The 22,100-nt window shown below is 37.5% G+C and overlaps 3 protein-coding genes and 1 non-coding gene across 4 annotated transcripts; 2 read left to right on the top strand and 2 right to left on the bottom strand.

Moving 5' to 3' along the window:
- Positions 1-3,441: 3,441 nt before the first annotated feature.
- TRNAS-GCU lies at positions 3,442-3,523 on the bottom strand. The gene has a single exon. It is a non-coding gene; the product is annotated as a tRNA-Ser (tRNA).
- Positions 3,524-3,604: 81 nt separating this feature from the next.
- Positions 3,605-8,769, top strand: LOC110720821 (G-protein coupled receptor 1-like). The gene is made up of 9 exons (XM_021899865.1): positions 3,605-3,862; positions 4,051-4,082; positions 4,215-4,384; positions 4,581-4,675; positions 5,107-5,208; positions 5,316-5,372; positions 5,798-5,941; positions 7,147-7,217; positions 7,809-8,769. Exons 1-9 carry the CDS (start codon positions 3,665-3,667, stop codon positions 7,921-7,923), a joined length of 984 nt encoding a protein of 327 aa, XP_021755557.1. The 5' UTR covers positions 3,605-3,664; the 3' UTR covers positions 7,924-8,769.
- A 1,161-nt stretch (positions 8,770-9,930) lies between these two features.
- LOC110720820 (polyadenylate-binding protein-interacting protein 7-like) lies at positions 9,931-15,771 on the top strand. The gene is made up of 6 exons (XM_021899864.1): positions 9,931-10,263; positions 10,558-11,407; positions 12,345-12,795; positions 12,870-12,940; positions 14,374-14,498; positions 15,014-15,771. The coding sequence occupies exons 2-6, from the start codon at positions 10,655-10,657 to the stop codon at positions 15,315-15,317; spliced, it is 1,704 nt and encodes a 567-aa protein (XP_021755556.1). The 5' UTR covers positions 9,931-10,263; positions 10,558-10,654; the 3' UTR covers positions 15,318-15,771.
- Positions 15,772-16,084: 313 nt separating this feature from the next.
- Positions 16,085-22,047, bottom strand: LOC110720819. Its single transcript, XM_021899863.1, has 10 exons — positions 21,806-22,047; positions 21,640-21,731; positions 21,459-21,552; positions 21,184-21,380; positions 20,469-20,600; positions 20,231-20,353; positions 19,950-20,081; positions 17,894-18,108; positions 16,819-16,972; positions 16,085-16,484 (listed from the first exon to the last, which is right to left on the bottom strand). The coding sequence occupies exons 1-10, from the start codon at positions 21,888-21,890 to the stop codon at positions 16,266-16,268; spliced, it is 1,443 nt and encodes a 480-aa protein (XP_021755555.1). The 5' UTR covers positions 21,891-22,047; the 3' UTR covers positions 16,085-16,265.
- Positions 22,048-22,100: the final 53 nt, after the last annotated feature.

The raw sequence follows: 22,100 nt of genomic DNA, 5'->3' as shown, positions 1-22,100 counted from the left end.
CCTTCGTTGTCCCTTTATCGTGGTTGTCTTTTATGCTCCGTGAACGGTTTACAAGTTCCTTAAAAACTTGTTGGCGGCTCCCTACTTTCCTTGTCCCTAATCGTTGTCCCTAATCGTATATGTCAATTCCCACTTCCTAAGAGTGCCAAGCATATTCACCACATGCTTTTAACGTAGGCGCACTTCGAACGACGCCTACACGCCCAGACTTCTTTTCTTTTCTTGCTCTCTTCTTTGTTTTTGGCCGGCTGAGCTGACCGGCTATCTTTCTGTTTGTCGGACTTCTTGGAGTCCGACTGGCTACCAGGCGAGCAGAGGTCGGTAGCCTGGATGTAGCTTTCCGCCTCCCTCAGGGCCGCTTGTAAGGTGAAAGCCCCTTTTCTGACTAGGTCGAACTTGAAGGTCGACCCGCCTCTCAGACCCTTGAAGAAGTCTGTAAAAGCTACCTCGTCAGACAGTCCTTGAATCTGAATTCTGATCAGCTTGAAACGCCTGACATAGGAACGCAACCCTTCTCTCTCTCCCTGCTTAACAGTGCTCAAATCAAGGTTTGTTTTCTTAGCAGGGATATTCATTGAGAAGTTGGAAGCAAACAAAAAGGCGAGCTTCCTGAAACTATCGATGGACCCAGCCGGCAAGTTGCCAAACCACTGTTGAGCAATGCCCTTCAGTGTAGCCGGGAAGCACCGACACCAAGTGGCATCATCGAACCCCTGCAGATACATGAGGTTGGTGTAATCCATGAGGTGGTCTTCCGAATTGGTGATACCGTCATAGGTACCAACCAACACATTCTTAACCTTGGACGGCTGAGCCGCCTCGGTTATCTCCCGGGTGAACGCAGAAGGCTGTTCACCCAGGCGCAGCAGACGAAGCTGCCAGTCCAATGGCTGGACATTTGGATATGCCGCCTGACCTCCAAAGAGGGCCGGCTGCATAAAGTGAGGAGGATACTGTCCGTAAGCCTGAGTAGGCACATACGGTACAGCTCCAATCATGTGAGGGCCAGAATGGACGGTATTACCGCCTGTCTGACTCTCATGCAAGGAAGATGCATTCCCGACAGAGGTATTGTTGAAGCTGTCTGGAAAGTTCGACGTTGAAGCTGACTCAAACAACGACTAGTTTCTCCTCCGGTTAATGATCTCCCGGGCATCAAGAGTTGATTTTTTACTTCTCACCGGCTGTTGAGTCCGGCGGGTGTTATTGTTATTCCCCTTGGGGAGAAGAATTTTGGACCAATCAATGGTTCCGGCTGCCTTCTCCTTTGGATGGGGAGTTGGCTGCCGATTTTTGACTGACTTCCCCTTTTCCAGAGAAGTCTTCTTGGCCGACTGACCTCTACTTGGGCCAGCCCGGCTCTGGGTGATCAGCTCTTTAATTTCACCCTTGAAACTTGTCATGAATCTCATAAGCTCGTCCCGGGTGACAGGCGCTGATCCAGCTGCCGTTTGGGTTTCCCCTTCCGGCTGCCCAGGGGGTCCACTTGCACCCGCCTGGGAGGCACCCCGCTCCAGAGTCTCTCTAGGCCGGATGCGCTTGATTCTGAGAGAGTCGTCTTCGGCTGTAAAGGTTTCGACCTGAGGATCTTCATCCTCATAATCTGTAAAGACTTCTGGGTCTTCACCCAGACGGTTAGGGGGTGGTACAAACTCTTGAACCATCTTCGAGGTACTCTCCCCACAGACGGCGCCAAAATGTTTTGGGTATTTTTGTCCCTCGGGAGAGTTACAACACGAAGACTGGTCCGAGGTGAGCTGTACCTGCAAAACAAACGGAGACACCAGATGGGTGGTGCTCCGCCTCCGACGCACAAATTAGAAACTGGAAGGGAGAAAAAAGGTGCGAAAATTTAGGTAGGGATCTGCTCGGATTCCTAGCTCAGGATGTCTTTATCAAAGAGTAAATGTGTAATAAATGATCAAAACGTGTCCCCAAAAAGAGGGTCATTTCCCTATTTATAGGGTCTTTGGGATTTGTGCCCCTGATTAGGTCACTGTACCCTAATCAGTGGTGGGCTGCGCCGCTTTGCGGTTTTCTCGGGATTTGAGCCTGAAGGCCGCCCTTTTTTCCCTTATTTTCTGGAGTGACACGTGTCAAGCAGAGATCGGTCCACTTTGGGCCATCCTGAGGCTGACACGTGTCGTCCTCTGATTGGACCACGTGGCGGGATAAAATTACTCTAAACAGTGCGATCTAGGGATGCTAATTAAGTGAGTTGATCACGAGCTAAGGGGTGCTCGACTCGGCTCAAAAACTTTTTTCATGTGCTCACCTCATGCTCATTAAAGTTTCAAGCCAATAAACCTCTGCTCAACTCGTGCTCGATCGATAAAGTTTTGACTTTCGTGTCAAGTAGCTCACGATCTGATCGTTGGAAAGAATGAATTTTATCATTAAACTGAATATTGGACTAAACTTTACTAGACTGGACTGAATGTTGTTTCTTAAAATACAACATTAAGTCACCAATTGTCTAGTTTAATTGGTGTTTCTTTAAATGGTGTTTCTTAAACTAAACTGGACTAAAATAAACTAAACTGGACTAAGTTGCTCACAAGCTTATTGAATCGAGTTAGGGCTTGCTCAACTCGTGCTCGTTAACATCTCGAATAGAGCCAAATTGAGCCATGTTTTGATCGACCTTTGACCGAGTCGTGTCCGAGTTACTCAATTCGATTAACTCCCTTAGTGCGGTCTTTCAATTTCTGTAAGAGGGTTAACCCAAATCTTTATAGTTTTGTCACAGTGTAGAAAAAAAGGTGATCTAGAGTTTGTTATGTTGATGGTATAGGACAAAATTTACAAAAGGAAAAAGATTTATTCTTTTCTAGATGGTGACGTGCAATTCTTGGTAAGGGAATGTCCATTACATATAGTTGCTAAAATTCGGTTATAGAGGAGTGGTCATAATTTATAAAGTGTCATGTAGTACGTAAAAAAATCTTGAAAATTTTATTATTTGTATATGCAATCCTAATAATTCGTTACCCATATTGTTTATTTGAAAACAAAAAAGTCTAAAATGAAACTAAAATAGTTTTCATTATAATCATGAACTAGATTAACCCCATGCGATGCACGGTTTTAAAATAAGAATTGAATTATAGACTTTTAACACATACAGAAAGAAAATAACTACTTCCTTAGTTTTCCTAACTAATTTCTAATCAAATATGAATATACAATTCCCAAAAGTGCATAATTTTCATATTTGATTAGAAAATTTCAATTAAATTATATTATTAGCTATTGTTAACAACTCGTAAATAACTAAATTTTCATATTTAATTTCCTAACTATTATTAATAAATAACTAAATTTTCATATTCAATTTCCTAACTATTATTAATAACTACTTCCTCAATTTTCCTAACTAATTTCTAATTAAGTTAATTGAAACCAAAAAAAAATACAGAATATAGAAAGGAATAAAAAATACGTCGCCTGAGAGATTCGAACTCTCGCGGGGATACCCCATGTACTTAGCAGGCACACGCCTTAACCACTCGGCCAAAGCGACATTTTGATGCTACCTTTTGAAAAGTAAAGGTATTTAAATAAAGAAAAAAGTAGGCAATAAGTGGTAGTTTAGCAAAGAAGAAAAGCAGACAAAGGCAAGTGGTGGGTGGCGTTGGAAGAAGAGAAAAAGGAAGAGGCGAAAATGGCGGCGTCGGGAGGTGGCGGTGGTGGTGGTGGTGTTGGGAATTTGTCCGGCGGCGATCGAGAAATTCTAGCGACGGTGAACATGGTTGCTTCAACTTTGTCATTGATTGGATCTAGCTTCATTGTCCTTTGTTACATTCTTTTCAAGGACCTTCGCAAATTCTCCTTCAAGCTCGTCTTTTATCTCGCTCTCTCTGTAACATTCTTTCTCTCTCCTAACAATTTCTTTTTTCAATTAACAATCACTGCTATGTATCTGTCAATTGCATTTTTAGGTCATTTTTTACGATTTCCTCTCAGACTTCAATATCCATCATTTTCTGATATTATTTAGTAGCCAGTAAGTTTATTTGGATTACGTTGTGGTTTGATTTCTGATTGCAGGACATGCTTTGCAGTTTTTTCAATATCATTGGGTATGTTTGTATGTAATGTCCAATTGTCCATCGCATCATTTATTATACTGCTCATTCATGTACTTAAATTCTATGATTAGTTGTGATATCTACACACACTGTGTTAATTACAGTGTTTCCCATTCTATGTAGCGATCCATCTACAGGCTTCTTCTGTTATGCTCAGGGTTATAGCACTCATTTCTTCTGTGTCGCGTCATTTTTATGGACAACCACTATAGCTTTTACCCTTCATCGTACTGTTGTGCAACACAAGACTGATGTTGAAGATTTAGAGCCTGTTTTCCACCTCTACGTATGGGGTATGCATGTTTTCCATGTCGATCTATCTTTTGTTGTTATGCCCTGTCCATTTCTACATTGTCATCATTCTCTTCAATTCATCACCTTGGTCTGTTCGCCTTATCTCATTTTCTTACAGGCATGGCAATGAGTCTTGCTGCTTATCTTTTTTTTCCTCGTCTTTAATTGAATTGAGTGCCTTTTGTATTTATTCAGGAACTTCTCTGGTCATGACTATCATGCGCTCTATCGGTAATCATCATAGTCATATACGTGCTTGGTGTTGGTCCCAAACAGGCCGTGCAGGAAAGGCAAGAACAGAATGATATACCTCTAGTTATTTTGTGATAATTTTGAATAGTTCTAGACCTTGTTAAGTTGTTAGCTTCCTGACCTTAATGCAATTTGGTTTAATTAATTTATGAATGTTTACTTCCATCTTTTCATAAGTATCATACCTAATGCGTTTACTTGTTAAAAAAAAAAAAAAAAAAAAAAAAGAACTCCCTTTGGTGACCATTCCGTGCTTTTGACATGTGAATGGGGAATAGCTAATGAGAAAGAAGATAAGTGTAATTGTAATTTGACAGACATTAATTCGTCTTAACGTGTTTTCAAATCAGAATATTGGCTACTTTTTTTTTTGAAAGGAGAATGGCTACTTAGCTACTAAAAAATGAAGTTGACGGCTCATTTCTTAAATGCTTGTGTTTGATGTTAATCCGACTGTCTTAACCCGCAGGTTGTCCACTTCGGAACATTCTATGCTCCACTTTGGGGTGCGATTCTCTACAATGGTTTTACATATCTTCAAGTGATTCGCATGCTGAAAAACGCAACTCGTGTATGTACTGACTCATGCACAAAAATGTTATTTCATTGCACAGACCAATTAACTCTCTCATGCTGATCATTCTAAGGCTAAATATTGAAATGCCCTTGTTATTTCAGATGGCAGCTGGCATGTCGGACCGGGCACACCAATCTGATGCTAGGCCAGACATGAGAGTATGCTTTAGTTTGCTGTATCTTCTCTGCCAATTGCCTAAATCTTTGATGCATTGCATTATTCATGTCATTAGCTGTTCTTCCATGTTTATCACATCTGCTTCATGCTCTATTTATACTTAATTTTTTTTTTCTCTTTGCAGATTTATTAATCAAATTATAAATTTTATTACTTGTAGCCTCAACTGTCTTATACCTTAAGTGTCATGGTTTCTGTATGAGGCTTTTCTGCTGTCTTACACAACTTCTTATGGGCCTTGTAGCTCATTACTACAAAAGGAAGCTTTAGGCCCATATTATACGAAGAATTAGATGGTTACATGAACATACTTACCAATGAATATTGACTGATTGCTTTATTATTTTTGGAATTTTTTTTAAGGTCTTGCTAACCCTGGCGAAATCTCAATTTTCTTTTTTTTTAGGCCTTAAACCGATGGGGTTATTATCCTCTTATACTTATTGGCTCATGGGCTTTTGGCACGATAAATCGTATTCATGATCTGATTGAACCAGGGCATAAAATCTTTTGGCTTTCTTTTCTTGATGTGGGGACTGCTGCACTGATGGTAATATCAAGTTCTTTTTGATAATTTTACTGGATGGAAAGAAAGGGGTTTATTCTTCTGTTTTTGCTATTTTTGTGCAAATTACAATTGATCCTATGCTGTACCAGGCAATAAAGCTGACTCTTCAAATGTCTTGATCATGTGATTCATGTCCAGCATTCTTTTGTCTTTTTATTTTATAATTATTTTGTTTACAGCCAGATTTAGTTGCCTAGGTGGATCCTCAATTTACAAGATGCTACACTATGAGGTTGTAGGATCCAAGACAGACCGAAAACATTTTTGGGCCCCTCACTTTAAAGAATGCTACACTCTGAGGTTGTAGACTCAGTTTGTACTTTTAGGAGTGTCATGGTTCGGAAATAATAGTTACAAGTATACTTATAAATAATGGGATGTCCGGAACAACTATACTTGTAAATAATGGCTTATGATTGAATTTAATGATATGGCATTATTATATATATATATATATATATAAAACTTTTTGTAAAATCACGTTATATTTAAGGATGTCAGTGGGGTGGGTCAAGTACCCGCTCCATCCCCGCCCCAGTGGGGCAAGGATGGGTCTTGGTTTAGCGGGCTATGGGGCGCGGATGGGGATAATAATCATACCCGCCATGGGTGATGGGGTGTGGGTGGAATTTACGTCGTACCCGCCCCGTCTTACCCAATCCACTTCGTACTCGCCTCATCCCCATCTCACACCTACATCTATATATTTTTAAAAACAAAATTATACACTATTATGTAAAATAAAATAGTAGATATAATAATTTGTAATACACTAATATTATAACTAAATAAGTGTGTAACATTAACAATTTTTTTTTTTGTTAATCTATATATTAATTATGTTGGATTGTGTATTGGGAGGTGAGGATTAGGCGGGTCTTAGGTGGGGATTAAGTGGGGATGGAAATCCAAGTGGGGGGTGGGGCTGGGATGGGGATGAATTTTGGACCTGCCGCGGGGATAGGATGAAAATTTTAGGTAGGGATGGGAAGGCCAACATCCGCCGCGCCCTGCCCCGCTCAATTTACATCGTCATATTCTTATATAAAAAGGATTGGGACAATGTAAAAACTGTTTCTGGATAGGAGAGATTATTTGTTCACTTGTTAGTTGTATATACTCCATTTTGTTGCAGTTTATTGATATTCAGAATCAGGTTCATCTTCTATTGTTTGGTTGTTTGTCAGGGCCTTTTCAACTCAATAGCTTATGGTCTCAACTCTTCTGTCAGGCGGGCTATTTATGAGAGATTGGATCTGTAAGTAAAGGAAAACTACAAATATTTTATCTGATCTTAGTCATATAACCTGTGAATATTCCTTTGTTATTGGAGATTTGGATTAATAAACATAGTTGCTGCTAGAAATAGTTATATGTTAGAATTTTAGCTAGCAAGTTTAAATGTATGTTTGGTGGTGTCCTCTGTATATAGTTTTTTTTTTTTACCATTCCAATCATCTAGTGCCACAATCCTATTTTGGCTCTTAAAAACTCCTTCACTCTTTTTGTTGCATGCTTCATTGTGCACTGAACTGGACTTTAGTATAGGCAGCTATTTGATACTCAGATGCCCTAAAACCCACTTGGGGACTTCTAATTGCACCAAGCATACAAAAACATCTGGGTGTATTCATATTCACCCCTTAGGCACATTTGTCTTCTTGCTAGGTGGAATTTCAACAATGTCACTAATATGTGGATTGTCAAGTAGCACAGCTGTAACTTGTGACAGCAGTTAAATCTATCCCCATCCCCCTGGGTTTTTGTTTTCAGAATACTATTTCTGCATTTAGCTGATACCTGTTACTGATTTTGTGGTCTGATTTGTTATGCCTCTATTACTCATCAGAATTTGGCCTGAGAGACTGAGAAGATTGGATTTGCCACTTCGGATTTCAAAAGTTAGAGGGAAACAAGAGGAAAGTGAAATGGTCCCCCTAAAATTTCAAGAACAGCAACAATAATTTGATACCTCTGGGTCCTGTTGTATGATTCCTTGAGAGTAATGGGAAGTTTTAAGGCACAAACAAGGGAGTTTTCTCTTGTATACATCACGGTATGAGTTCCAGCTTGTGGGAGATGTTGACCTGGTGTAGCAGACTAGCTTCTGAGACTTGAACTTTGTCCAAATATACCTTCCAAGTTGCTAACAGTAGGCCAGCATTGATTGATTTTCGAGGGGAGGGTATCGCTTCATTTTGGGTTATGCAAGGATGTAAAAGATTTTCTGGTCTAGGGTAGCCTGTGACGGAGTGGCAATTATTTTATTTCTTGATATGATTTAATGATGTGGTGACAACTGGTGAGAGCAATTGCAGCAATCATAGGTCTCCCTCTCTTGTGGTAATTTTGATCTACATTACTAGTGTGATTTAAATATTCTCTGTTGTATAAGAGCTATCAAAAGTGTTTGCAATTGTGATATTGGGGTATTAGATTTGTGCGGCTATTCTGCAAGTCAACCATTTGGTAGAGCTTTTGTGACGATAGTGCTGAGAAATTGAGGATAGCTGCTCCAGTGATGAGTCATTGCTAGTGTAGTGACTGCAATTCTATTATTTTGTGGCAAAAGAACATGATTGTAGTTTTTGAATTTTATAGAAACAAAAATATGACTTCTGTATTTTCCGTACCTTAATTGTGATCATATAGTCTAACTAATAAAAGAATTAAATATTAACTGTAATATATTGTTGATATTTACTTGGTACAAGTATTACATTATTATAATTTTACTAAAATATAATTGCATACGAACTACGAAGTACAGTATTATTTTGTCAAACTTAAAAAAAAAAAAAAAAAAAAAACAAACAAAAAAAAAAGAAAGTGACCTTAGTAGTTGATGTTTATTGTATAACTAGTTTTGTGCCCCTGCGATGCCTGGGTTGTTTATAAAGTCTATTTAAATGTAACCAACGTGGCGCGACACTCAAATTTTATTTTATCAAAAATAAAACTTTAACTAAACAATTTTATCCTAAAATTCTATTCAAAATAGAATTCTAAACTAACTTTTTTATCTTATAAAGTCAATTTGAACCTATCCAACGTGGCGCGACACTTGGCGAAAAGTTAGAATGCCAAATGTCGTTGGCTCGTGACCTGGCTAAAAGTTTAGCTTTATATATATTAGTTATATATGATTAACAAAATTTATCAAAACATCATTGTTTTAGGTGGGACCTGACTCAAGAGAAAAATAAGTTTTATTCAATGGGATTACATACTCTGTATGAAGCATTGTATAATAAAGTTCTATACCTATATACCGTATAACATAACCAATGCCCCTTTGACTAATGTTAGTGACTTTATACAAAAAAAAAAAAAAAAAAAAGGAAATTGTGGGCACTCGTTGGAAATGTCTTAGTAAATAAAGTATATATTTCCCCTGTTATAATTATTATTATTTATTAATGCTTAGAGATACAGGCCATGTTTGGTAATTGGCTTTTAAATGGCTTTTTGGTTAGCTTTTGGCTTTTGGCTTTTTAAGGTGGTCAAATAGCCAAAAAATGTGTTTGATAATTGGCTTTTTAGTCAGCGAAAAAGCTGGCTTTTAAGCCAAAATAAAAAAGCTGCTTTGAGTAGCTTTTTTGTTAGCTTTTGGCTTGTTGGCCCACAAATTATCTAATAAACAGCCAACAACCACCAATTAATTTACCAAACACTTTTGTAAACAGCCAATTTCAAAAGCCTATAAACAGCCAATTTCAAAAGCCTATAAACAGCCAAACATTCCAGCCAACAACCATTTGCCAAACAAGGCCACAGTATAGCTGGTATAAAATAAAAGTGAAATTAGTGTATGAAGATACGTACAAAGTTAGGCAAGGAATGCGGAGAGTAGAGTTGACACATAAAAGAGGTGCGCGTGAGTGATATACTGTCCGTCCAGCTGTGAAATGACTATATTTATCTCTACGTTGATTAATTATACAAGTACGTAGTATTAATAATAATAAAAAAAAAATAAAAAAAGATAATGATGAAATGTTGGGTTGCAACGATGAAAACTGGAGATTACGGAGGGAGAGAGTCGTAATAAGTTAAGGAGAAGAGAGAGAAAAGAAAAAAGAAAAAAGAAAAAGAGTGAGTAGTGGTAGCCGTAAAACCAAGAGAGAGTTGTGATAAAATCGAGTGGCAAACAATACAAGGGTTTGCAGGCTCAGCTAAGAGCCTTCCTTCCTTGACGAACAAAGATAAGAATTTGAAGATTGTTTGGTATAATTAATTGTTGAATTTTGGAATTGGAATGGATCCCTTTCATCTCTTATCTTTCATCATCGACTTTCGTAAAGGTATACTCCGATTTCATCGCCTTCTTTCTTTTTAAATCTTGCAATTAACTACACTATTTTTTATTTATTTAATTAGCATGTGTGTTGTGATTTCATCGATTTCTGTTGTCAAATTTCTTCAGATCTCCTTTTTCGCCTGCTACTCCTTTTTTTTTCAATCAATTCAACTTGCTAATATTGATTCATCGATTCAATTTCGTAATTCTCTAGGGTTTTCAGATTTTGTATTCACTTGTGCAAATATGTGATTTTTCCTTCTATGGAGTTAATCTTTCTAATTTTGATGTTGATCAGGTTTTGGGTAGTCTTTGACAAAGTTTTAAGACTTTGTGTTTTTTGAATTCGGAATTACGCTACTTGCAACTCTTTTTTCACTCCATATTCGTAAATAATGAGCTTTTCCAAACAAGTTTCTCCAACCAACCTGAGTTCGGCGGCCAAGGCTACCTCTCTTAATCCAAATGCTGCCGAATTTGTCCCCTTTTCCCTTCGAACACCTTCCTCCGGTGCTTCTGGATCCTCTGGGAAACAGGTGCTCGATCGATCTGAGTCCTCTATTTCAACCAATTCTGATGAAGAATCCCGCCAGTACTGGCAGCAGCAGCTGCCTGATGACATCACTCCAGACTTCAATGTCCTTGGGGAGGACGACCACCGTGGACTTGGTACCCTTTCCCTTGCTGCCTTGTCATTGCATGCTGGCGCCACCGCAACTGATGCAATTAGGTTTTCTGCTCCCTTGGGTAGTCCCTACAAGATTAATGAACCTCTCGACTTTACTGCTCATCATACAAATGGTGCTGCACTTACCGATAACATGGGCTATCCCATTTCTCTGTATGCTGATGATCCATCATCAACCACTTTTCTTCAGAGAACCAGTAAGCCTTGGGAAATGCAACTTCTCAGAGCTGACCATCACTTTGGGAATGCCAGAGATGGGAACTCTTTCGATGAAACTACAAGACGCGCCAATTCTAGTGATATAGCTACTGAAACTGCCATGCTTGAGAACACTGACATGAATCCTGTTGAGTTCCTTGTGTCACAGTTTCCAGGTTTTGCTGCTGAAAGCCTGGCCGAGGTATATTTTGCCAATGGCTGTGACCTCAATTTGACGGTTGAGATGCTAACTCAGCTTGAGGTATTTTTCATTCTTCACCACAAAGTAAACATTTCCTTCAGTTATTGTTACTAGATTGTTTTATCAAGCATTACCAAATTCATTAATTGGGGGTCCTTTTGGCCTTATTTGGATGTGTCTGTTGTTACATATTTGTGATTAGTCAAATGAAGTGGGCATTGGAAATTATGATGTGAATCGTATTGGAATTCTGTGCCCTTAATTCAGTGATCTTGTGTGAAATCTGAATCTCATTTCAACACTTATGTCCTATCTAAATTAGTGCTGGCCTTTTAATGGTTAAACTCAGATCTTGATTTATCAAAATCGTTGGCTCTTTTTTTAGTTAGAAAAAAATGAGATGTACTGTGTAGCTGTATTAAGATTACAGTAATTTCAGACCTTGTATATCAGATCTAAGATGAATTTTAAATTTGCCTGTTTTGAGGTACCTAAATCGTTGGCCCTTTTACTGGTTATAGCTTAGTTGTTTAGTTAGATTTGGCTCATACTTTTACTGTGTTTAGTGGTGAAAGTTGTATTAACATGCCTAATGGCTACATTGTTTTCTTTTCGAGCATTTTTGACAAATGTCCATTTTTTTTATGACACTTGATAACAAAGTTCCTGTTTGCAATTTGCCTTGCAATATTACATCCAAAATGCAATGACATTACTGCAGTTTTCAGTAAGAATGAAGCAGAACAAAGAATAAGCATATGCAAGAATAGATAGGCTTTTGGCCTGATTGGAAATACTACGTAGATTATATTTTCATTATGATTATGCGTGAATCACACCATTCACCACAAGGATTCTGCTGTACAACTTTTATTCAGCTGTAGACATTTTGGTTTAGTAGTTGCTTTCTATTCCATTATGTTTTGTGCCATCCTATTGCTTGATATCTAGTGATATTTTCCTACATTTATGATGCACTTTTTACCTATCATTGTAGCTTCAAGTTGATGGAGCTTTTAATCAAAATATGAATTCGAAGACCTTATCAGCTCCAAATCTGACATCAATGGATTTCCCTGCACTTCCTGTTCCAGACAATAAGACCAATCTGCAGAAATACACTGGAGACGAACTCCAGCAAAATGTTAATTCTTATGGGTCCTCTGAAAAGGACAATATGCTTTTGTTTAGATCCAATTCCTCCTTAAGTGCTAAAGGCGCCACTGATTTTGCTTCAGCTGTTCGTAAGCTATCACCCCAGGATCCTTGCTTATGGAAGTATGACAGAAGTGGTTCAGCTGATATTGCTGTTGGTTCAAGTAGAAACTCCCATGCTCTTTCAGGCTCCTATCATACTGGTGCTGGAAGAAGTGCCTATAGTGATAGGATGCAGGGCCGTAGCTCTGCTCGAGCTGCTCCTGCTTGGCTTGAGACTGGAGAAGCAGTTGGTATTTCCTTCTACTCTTTTAAGCCTTTTGGCTCCAATGTAAATTTCTAATATTAACACTGATCAATATTACAGGCAACTTATATACTGAAGTCCGTGAAGAAGCTCGTGATCATGCACGTATACGAAACGTGTATTTTGAACAGGTAAGCTTATGAGTATGCAGTTTTTCTTTGCCATTGCCGTCTTGTTTCTTGGAGACCTTATTTAGTTCTCCGAATCTCTCATCTCTGAACTTTGGCATATCGAGAATCTTTGACAATCTGTCTTGTGTTTAGCTGGAAATATCAATGATATATTCGTATGGGTATAGTTATGTAATTTGATTTTTCTACCTGCCCTTAGGTTAGCGTCTCTTGAGAGGCATAGGGGTGTATGGTAGTGGAATTTGGCATGGAGATGGCCATATTACATGAGAATGTTGTGCTTATGGAAATTGCTACAAAGTGAAAATAATACTTCCTCCTTTCCAAATTAGTTGACACGTTTTGACTTCTAGCTCTATTCTTAAACTTTACTTTGACTACCATTTGTGAATCATAATATGAAAGATATAATCAAGTGGGGTCTTGTTAGATCTGTTCCAATGTGTACTTAATTACAATTTAATTTTTATTTTTTTATTTTTATTTTTTTATTTTTAATAAAAGTAATTAAAGATAATGTCGATTGATGCATTGACAAATGTGATAAAAATAATGTGTCAAATCATTTGGGATGAAGTGGAATTTATCAGCCTTTAATTTTGTAATGGGATGTCGTGAGATAAAATCCAATACAATTTCCTAATGCAATGATTATCGGCATATGCGGTTGGATGTGGAGTGATAATTGTCCTTATGGTGCGACTTGTAAAGAAATTTAATGTTATTATGCTGTGCATGTTTCTGCCACATGCTTCCAATGTGGTTTTGGCACTTGTCAAAGTTCTGCATGCTTGAATATATGATGGATGAATGTATTTTATTTTATTTTGTTGGGAACTTGGGATGATCCCTTATAGATGTCCATGCTAACCTTGGGTAGTCCTTGTGGGAATCTCAATGTTATTATGGACCTGTGGGAGACTGGGGGAATGGAAACATTTGGCTAAATTATTAATTAATTGTCGGATAAACAGCGCTGGAGTTAGCTAAAACTAGGTGGCCACTATATTCTCAAATTGTCAGTCTAAGATGAATTACTTTGATGTTAGAGCTTCTTCAAGAATAAACTGATTGTTTGCAGTTGTCCTGACCTGCGTATAGGTTAGTTTTAGAGTGTTTTCTCGTCTGTCATCTTTAGAGGATTCAATCTACAACAGAATGTGTATAAAAAAAAAGGAGGTTATTGCCTCTCCCGTGTTTTCAAGTTAATAAATCATACTTTTTTAACATTCCTCTTGCACTTTATTTCTATTTCTGAAGTCGGAGTGGGGTAGGTTGTTTGATGGCCTTGTGTTAGCTGAAACCTAATAACACAAGAATTTTGCATACTATTTTTACTAATGTTGCTTCCTTTAACCCTTTTCTTGATTATTGTCATGATACACTATCTTTATTGAACAAGGTTTGTGTGTCAATCTAATGTGTCTTTTCAGGCTCGTCAGGCTTACCTAATGGGAAACAAAGCGTTAGCCAAGGAATTGAGTGTCAATGGGCAGCTACACAATATGAAAATGAAAGCGGCTCACAGCAAAGCTCAGGAATCTATATATCGTCAGAGGTTTGTTGTGACGCATTCTTTTTAACTGGCTGTTGAATGGATTGATTTATCTGCTAATCTAGCATGCGGTTTTTTGTGGAAGTACTCGGTGATACAGATGCAGTAGTCTTGCAGAAATTGGTTTACATTGGCGCGGTGACAAGGCTATGACATTGCTATTTACAGGAAGTGTATATGAAGAGTACCTTGTCTTTATATTGTTTCACTTCTAATTCAGAATGAAAAAATTTCAATTGCTGACAAATTGGTCTTTAACTTGGTCATTAACAAATGCCCAACTGGCTGGGGAGATACCTTCCCAGTTCTTTTCTCGAGATATGCAACATTGCTGCAGTTCTAATTTTGTGTTGTGAGCCTGAGAGTAGCCAGTATATATTTGTGATTGCTTTTCAGGCTTTTGTTTCTTTGGGCAGGGTAATAGGTGTGCCTTTTGATTTTGTGTGCCATGGTTATTTCATTTATATGATTTTGTTTGATCTTATTATGTTTTCTGACCTCAGTAAGGTATTCTGCAGAAACCCGATTAGCCCAGATCAGCAGGGTGGTGGCAGAGGCCAGGGAAAGGTAATAGATCTGCATGGACTCCATGTGAGTGAAGCTATTCATGTGCTGAAGCAGGAGTTGAGTCTGTTGAGGAATGCAGCAAGGCTGGCTGAGCAGCGGTTACATGTTTATATATGTGTTGGAACTGGACACCATACCAGAGGTAGTCGTACTCCTGCCAGACTTCCTATCGCTGTCCAGCGCTACCTGCTTGAAGAGGAGGGTCTAGAGTTCAGTGAACCGCAGCAAGGGATGCTTCGTGTTGTGCTATATTGAATTAGGGTTAAAACTTGTGTATGATTAGGATTTTTGTTGTTGACACACAAGAAGTCATCCATCACTCTTTTTAAGTCATCATTTTTGTGCATCTGTACATGGGAAGATAAATATTTAGTGCATATTCAGGAGAATACAAAGGGGAAAAAAAAGGAGGGGGGCAAAAATATAAGAAGGTATGAAAATGTTGATATGTAAAGAGGAGAAAATGGCGGCAGGTGTGTATTATTTTGGTTAGTGGCAGCAACATATTTTGGATAATATGGAATGTATTGTGTGTTGCACAATATATTGCAACACCCCCCAAACCACCTGCCAAATGTGCTCCAAACCCCTCTCCTAGTAGGTCTCTCACATGTATCAAATAGAACTCATTCAAATTAGTTGAAATTGTTATAGTATTTGCTCAATCCTTGTCTTTGTAATTTTACTTAAATGTGGCATGCAAATTTAATCCCCATTCCTGTCATACAGTACAGTTTTTCCTTGGTTTCATAGTAAAAAAAAAAAGAATTTCATTACATACCTCCAAATGCATCAACCTCACTTCATAGTTCAATAGATCACTATGGAGATTACGTCATACATGTATAGCCATATTACCTTTACTAAGGGGTAGTGATCATAATTATTTTTATTTACATTCTTTCTGAAACCAAGGTCGTTTACTCAGTATAAATTAAAAGGCGACAAGATGAACTGACATTTTTGTAATTGAATTAACTTTCTGGATCAAAGCTTATTATGCCTGCTCAGTTGCCAATGTGTTGCACCAACTGTATAAGGCCGAACTTGCTAGCCTTTGCTTATTTTCATTCATAAAATTGTGCTGTTCAGTTCTATTTTTTCCCTTCTTTTTGGGGATGGGGGTATTGGAAATAAATACAATCCCTTTCAGGCCCCTTCAAACTACTCCTAACAACATGCACTATACTACACATATATTTCTTATTCACTTAATAGAAGTTCATAGACATTGCTATTGTTATCCCCACTTACACGCTTCAACATTTCAAAACTTCTCCGGCTTCCTAGAAATTCAATGCGCTTGTACGTCATGCAACCAACTTCTGTTGTTCTCTCACTGCAATAAATTGATCGGAGCTGGTCAGCATGCCTTGAGTCAGTGTGAATTGCAACCTCTGTTTCATGATCTGACATATTTTCCTACAGAAAATATAATCCCCATTCAAAACAAGGAATGGATAATTACAAGTTAAGGCTGGTATTCAACAACCACCACCCAAAATTTTGTCTGTATGGATAATTTAAGGTAGCTTAATAAAACTACTTCGTATATAATAAATAGTATCAAATTGACGGGACCAAAGCATAATAAAAGATGAGGATTATATGGGAAACAAGAAAAAGAAAAAAGAGTTGAACACCACCACATGGTAAATGAACATATGATCAAGCTTCTAGGTATAATTTATTGTGGAGCTGCTATATCCCTATCATGACCCGAATCTACTGATGAAAAAGACGCAGCAATACTTGCCTGGTAGAAGGCATATATAAACTCCAGCAACTGCAGACAAGTAAATCCTGCGTCACTAAAATATGTTCTTGAGGAAGGGCCCAACTCAGCAAATCGATCAACTGGATACAGTATGGTGATGAAGTGATTTTTAAACACTAACTCATTCTCCTCACTGCAAAAGAGCATATGACAAAAATTGTTAAAAGTAGATGAAATGCTACTATAACTTGCAAACATCTTGCTAACATACATTTCCAGTGTACCTGTAACTATTGCAGCACAACTTTTTGCTACAATCAAAATTAGAAAATTTCTTGACCTCTTTGTGACGGTAAATGTGTGTGTGCATGTGAATTAAATGTGTGCATGTACTAGATCAAATACAAGTGCCACGCAAAAAGAATCCCAGTGTGAATTCTTGCATATGCTCATTATTAAAAGTGTGTGCACACACACCTATATACCATTACTTCAACGTCTCTATACAACATTCTTGTTGTACTTATTAAACATCAACCTATCATCTCTAAGCAAGGCTCTTGTCCAAGGCATGGTACATACGGGGCCTTAGTCTTATATATTTGCACAAGAAGCTTACACCAAGGCAGCTAACTTCAATTTTCAATTTTTTTAATTTTTTTTTTTAATTTTGTTTTATTTATTTTTTTATTTTTATAAAGGTCAATTTAGAGATATGTATAAATTTCCTGTCAAAAAAAGAGATATGTATGAATTAATCCACTATAATTGAGAGCCTGAATGTTTCTTACTATAGTCCCTCTTCAGCTTGCCAAGTATGAACTGTGTGACTTACAAGTTCTAACAGGCTGTTCTCATTAGACCCTTAAAATTGTAAATCTCCTCGCAACACACAAGTATGGACCCGGTAAGACATTTGATTAGTCCAAAATTAGCTAACTGACAAAGCAACTAGAGCACCTCTAGAGTATCACTGGGAAATAATTCATGCAGGTTTGAGAAATGCTGGTATGGAGTGGTACAACAATGACAACAACAAAGCCTTAGTCCCAGAATTTTGGTAAAGTTGACTGATATCATCCAAATTGAAATCAAAAAGGCTAGTTTAAATAACCTTTCGGTAAGTGGTCGTAATAAATTTGAGAAAGAAGCTTCAGATTCAACATGATCCCCTCCAACAGAAAGCCCATGTTTGTGCATCTCAAAGTTTTTTTTGGATGTAAGAGAATCTGCATATACAGAAGCCCTAGAAGTTGGCTCGGAGATAGACCAGCAGATTGAGTCTAGAAGGCTGCTGGGGTTGATTGGACGCAAGGGTACTTGACACGACTGCAACCAAAAATAAAGCCTTGTCAGGTCACTCCCAAAAAAAAAAAAAAAAAAAAAAAAAACTTGCATTGTTATCTTCATATACACGAAGTTTTGAATGTCAAACAGATCTCCAAATCATGGCCTTGAAAAAGTACAGAGTAAAAAAGACACACAAATAGGAATTTCGTGTTAAGGCCCACCTTTTGAATAGAGCTTTTTCAATAAAAACCACTTTTATTATTGTTTACACAAAATCCACCCTTCATTATACTTATCCTTGCCATTTACCACCTTCCTGTTAAAAATGATCTAGAATGGAAATGAACAAGGCATAAGTCCAAAGAGAATGAATATTTTGTTTTTACAACTAAAACTACCTTAAGAGGCCAAAATGTATCACTTTGAGAGAACTATCACACTAATTACAAGTAATTCTGAAGAAAAATAATCAAAGAAAAAAAAAATGGGTATACCGTATACCAACCAAGAGGAGTAGAGGACAGGTTATAATCAATGAGAAGAGCTACAAACATAGTCTTAATTCCTTATTCAAGAGTGAGAATATATTAAAAGCCCCACCGTCAGTTACTCTATTGCAAAGTAGATTTCATGGCAATATGGGTCTTGAAAAGAAAAATATGGCTCCTTAGAAATGAGACCATACATGAAGGCTTAACTAAATAATGTACCACATGCCACAAAATCCAAACCACGACTACTTGTTTTCCATAACCCCCAAAAAGCACACCTGCAGTAGCTCTAATATAGTAAAGGGGCGAACTATAAACCCATGAACCCTTATGTGAAGCAAAACACTTTCTCCAGAAAGATAAAAAGCCATGAGTGTGATGCAAAAGGATGGCATATGAGCCACAAAAGCTCTTTGCCTTTCTAAAATTATTTAGGTATTATCATCAGGGTATGCTCCTAACTTTACCTACCTTGAGAGGCCTCCAAAAAAATAAACTTAAAGAATCATTGATATAAAAAGCAAAAAAAGTAGCATCGTGAAGTGTAAAATTTGGATAAAACAAGAGAAGCGGATACAAAAGACCTGCACCCCTTTTATAAGTCTTTACAAAATTTGATAAACTGATCATCTAAGATTTAACTTGATGCAAATAATTCAATTTTGTGGCTTGGTGGCCTTGGAGCATTATTGAACCAAATTTAGATTCAAAGATGGATTGACAAACATTTGGACTAATTAGAGCCTTAGATGTGGCTGTGGATGGATACCTCTGGACCTAACCAAACCTTACTTATAACTTAAATAGATTTTGTTGGGGGAAAGCCATCAACAGAAAAATACTCAATTATTGCTACTCGAAACCGATAATACTTCCTATAGGACTTATACGGCTCCCATATGTACCAGGACCCTCGGGATACTAAAAGACCCAAAATAGCAATTTAGCAACCTCAGAGTATTAGGGAAATTAGGTCAATATATGCAAAATTAAGAGAGAATTAGACTGGATGAATGAGAAAGAGATCAAAAGTAGAATTGTTTTCAACAACACTTTTTATGTCTATATGCCTCATACTATTTTTGTAGGGCTAAACCAAACTCTTCTTTGTTTTAAAAACGCCTTAAACACAATTAGACTTTTAACATTCAAAATATAGAAACAAATGTATTTACTCCCACTCTTTATATCGGACAATTTAACTATGAGGACCAAGAAAATTTAATGTTTTGAGCTCCTTTGCTGCATCACCTAACTTCAAACTTCCCTTGAATAAAAAGTTTAGAACTATAAGTTAAACACCAACCTCCCCCCCCCCCTCTTAATATGAGCCCGAAATAGGAATTGTAATAAACACCATAATTACAATAGGTTTAAGACTCTACACACCTGCAAACGTCGGGCACGCCGACTTCTAATGCCGCATTTTGCAAGGTTTGCCACTTGCAGCCTTTCTTCTTGGCTAAGTTTACTTCTATCACATATAGGAATGTGATCATTGCAATTTTCCTTACAAGCATCCTATATAAAATTCAGACCAACAATCTGTCAAATGAGCCAAGTGGCAAAAATTGTAACAAATAAACTACAACACTCATGGTTTCTTAAAAAAAGAATGGCTCATTACAAAATTCCATCAATATTTTAATCAGCTAGAAGGTATAATATACCTGTCTTGCAGTTACATGTTGAAGGTTTTCAAGCATCGCTCCTACATACCTAGCCAGATCAGCAGACAATCCAACAAATCGTTGCATATATCTCTCTTTAGATGTCTTCAGAACCCACATGGGCTGTAAAATATTTTACATGAATCAATTTAGCACAAGAGTCTATGCCTAGGTTCCAAGTAATGTGTAACGCATAGCCTTAAAACGGAAAATACATAACTTTAACTGCAATACATACACTAACAATGTTATCACAGTGTCCAAGATATCTTTGTATGGATGACCCCTCACAAACAACATAGCTTGCACCACAACCTACAAACCATTGATCAACAAGCACAGCACCTTCTCGAGTAGCCACATCAACAACCTAAAATATGTCAGCATATGTTCATCAACATTGATCACAGAAGACATTAATTCAATCTTCTAAAAGAATGAAAGAAGCATGTGTAAGGATCTAGGATAACGAAGTTAAGGTATGAAAAATATTATTTCCAAAATTGATTTGTGTCCGTAATGAAAAGGTATATAAGGTTTTAGTCTTGAAAATAAGTCAGAAATACAAGCAGAAAAAAGAATAAGTACGCATAATTCAAGATAAATGGATTGCAAACAGCACATAATAGTGAACAGTATGACATCGGCTAACTCCAAAGGACCAAGGTGATGCCAAAATTAGATCTAGTAAAACCTAGTTGCATCCAATTGGTTCATGCACAAAATAGTTTTCCAAGAGTATACTACCTTTGTGTTCAGTCCTAAATCAAGCAAATACATCTGTTACTTGAGTAAATTAGGTGTTTAAAAGACTATTGTAAGACTGCATTTCATTTTGAATTTGAACTTTGTTCTCAAAGGATAAAAGGGTACTTGATACTGTGGTGATTAAGTTAAGTTATCTGCATATTAATAAAGGTAGAGTAGATAGCCAGCAAAAAAGTTGAAGATACCTTACAGCGCAGTTGAGCAGAAACATCCAAGTCGATAAATATAGAGTGGCCAGACACTTTGTTGATATCAGAATGCAATTGGTTTTGTGGGAACTGCTTCTGCTTCTGCTTCTGGTTTATCGAAACACAAGCATCCTTATCCCATTCCCTGGGGGTGGGGGTGGTCCAGACAGTATAGGGTAATTCATCTAACTTGACTGAAACAAACCGTCCAAGAATGAATTAGGAAGTTGAATTTTTCTAGAGAAAAAAGAGCACAGAAATGAAGGAATAACCATGATTGTTGACGGAATCAATAAACCATCCAAGAGTAACAACAAAAAGATGAGTGTGGTTCAACGCATGTTCGAATTTGTGTCCCCCGAGACTGTGAAGAAAGAGTCAAGGAGAAGCAACAGTACAGTATTCAGTATAATCAAGTGAATTCCCATTAACAAATAACAGAAAAAAGGATATCTGGACCAGCAAGTGGGTGCAATTGGGGTGGAGATTAGGGCTGTAATTACCGCCTAATCTTAGAGTGCCTTCCATAACTTGCTTCCTTGCTTCTGTCAATTCAACATTATCATTATCTGACGCCATTAACAGCAATCAACAGAGAAACAGAATAAAAAAAACAGACCTTTAGAAAGACCAGAGACGCAAATGACAAGGCCGGAAAAGGGAGCATCAGTCACAGATGTGGATGCGGACGTATCTCCTGCCATACCAATACGGCAATACCAACATCCACTGCCAGTTATGCCCGCAAACTTCCAACTTTAGTCCACCGGAAAATGAATATTCAATTTACTTTGCTTCTCTTTTTTAAAATTGACAACCAAGTTGATTAACGAATGTCAATTCGAATAATCAGATTGCGTTTAATGAGGACATATCGGGTTACTAAAGTATTATATCCACATGAGTTCAAATTT

The sequence above is a fragment of the Chenopodium quinoa genome, unplaced genomic scaffold, assembly GCF_001683475.1.
Source record: "Chenopodium quinoa cultivar QQ74 unplaced genomic scaffold, ASM168347v1, whole genome shotgun sequence".
Classification (NCBI taxonomy): domain Eukaryota; kingdom Viridiplantae; phylum Streptophyta; class Magnoliopsida; order Caryophyllales; family Amaranthaceae; genus Chenopodium; species Chenopodium quinoa.
Note: the sequence above shows the minus strand (reverse complement) of the source record. Positions and strands in the feature narration are given on the sequence as shown.

Bases quoted from the DNA above. Each gene is read 5' to 3' on its own strand.
- LOC110720821 (XM_021899865.1), top strand. From the start codon at position 3,665: ATGGCGGCGTCGGGAGGTGGCGGTGGTGGTGGTGGTGTTGGGAATTTG. The intron at 5,209-5,315 runs GTATGTACTGAC...TTGTTATTTCAG, and splicing joins TGCTGAAAAACGCAACTCGT to ATGGCAGCTGGCATGTCGGA. The intron at 7,218-7,808 runs GTAAGTAAAGGA...ATTACTCATCAG, and splicing joins ATTTATGAGAGATTGGATCT to AATTTGGCCTGAGAGACTGA.
- LOC110720820 (XM_021899864.1), top strand. From the start codon at position 10,655: ATGAGCTTTTCCAAACAAGTTTCTCCAACCAACCTGAGTTCGGCGGCC. The intron at 11,408-12,344 runs GTATTTTTCATT...CTATCATTGTAG, and splicing joins AGATGCTAACTCAGCTTGAG to CTTCAAGTTGATGGAGCTTT. The intron at 12,796-12,869 runs GTATTTCCTTCT...TCAATATTACAG, and splicing joins TGAGACTGGAGAAGCAGTTG to GCAACTTATATACTGAAGTC.
- LOC110720819 (XM_021899863.1), bottom strand. From the start codon at position 21,890: ATGGCAGGAGATACGTCCGCATCCACATCTGTGACTGATGCTCCCTTT. The intron at 20,082-20,230 runs GTATATTATACC...AATTTTATATAG, and splicing joins AACATGTAACTGCAAGACAG to GATGCTTGTAAGGAAAATTG. The intron at 18,109-19,949 runs GTGTGTAGAGTC...TTTTGGTTGCAG, and splicing joins GGCGTGCCCGACGTTTGCAG to TCGTGTCAAGTACCCTTGCG.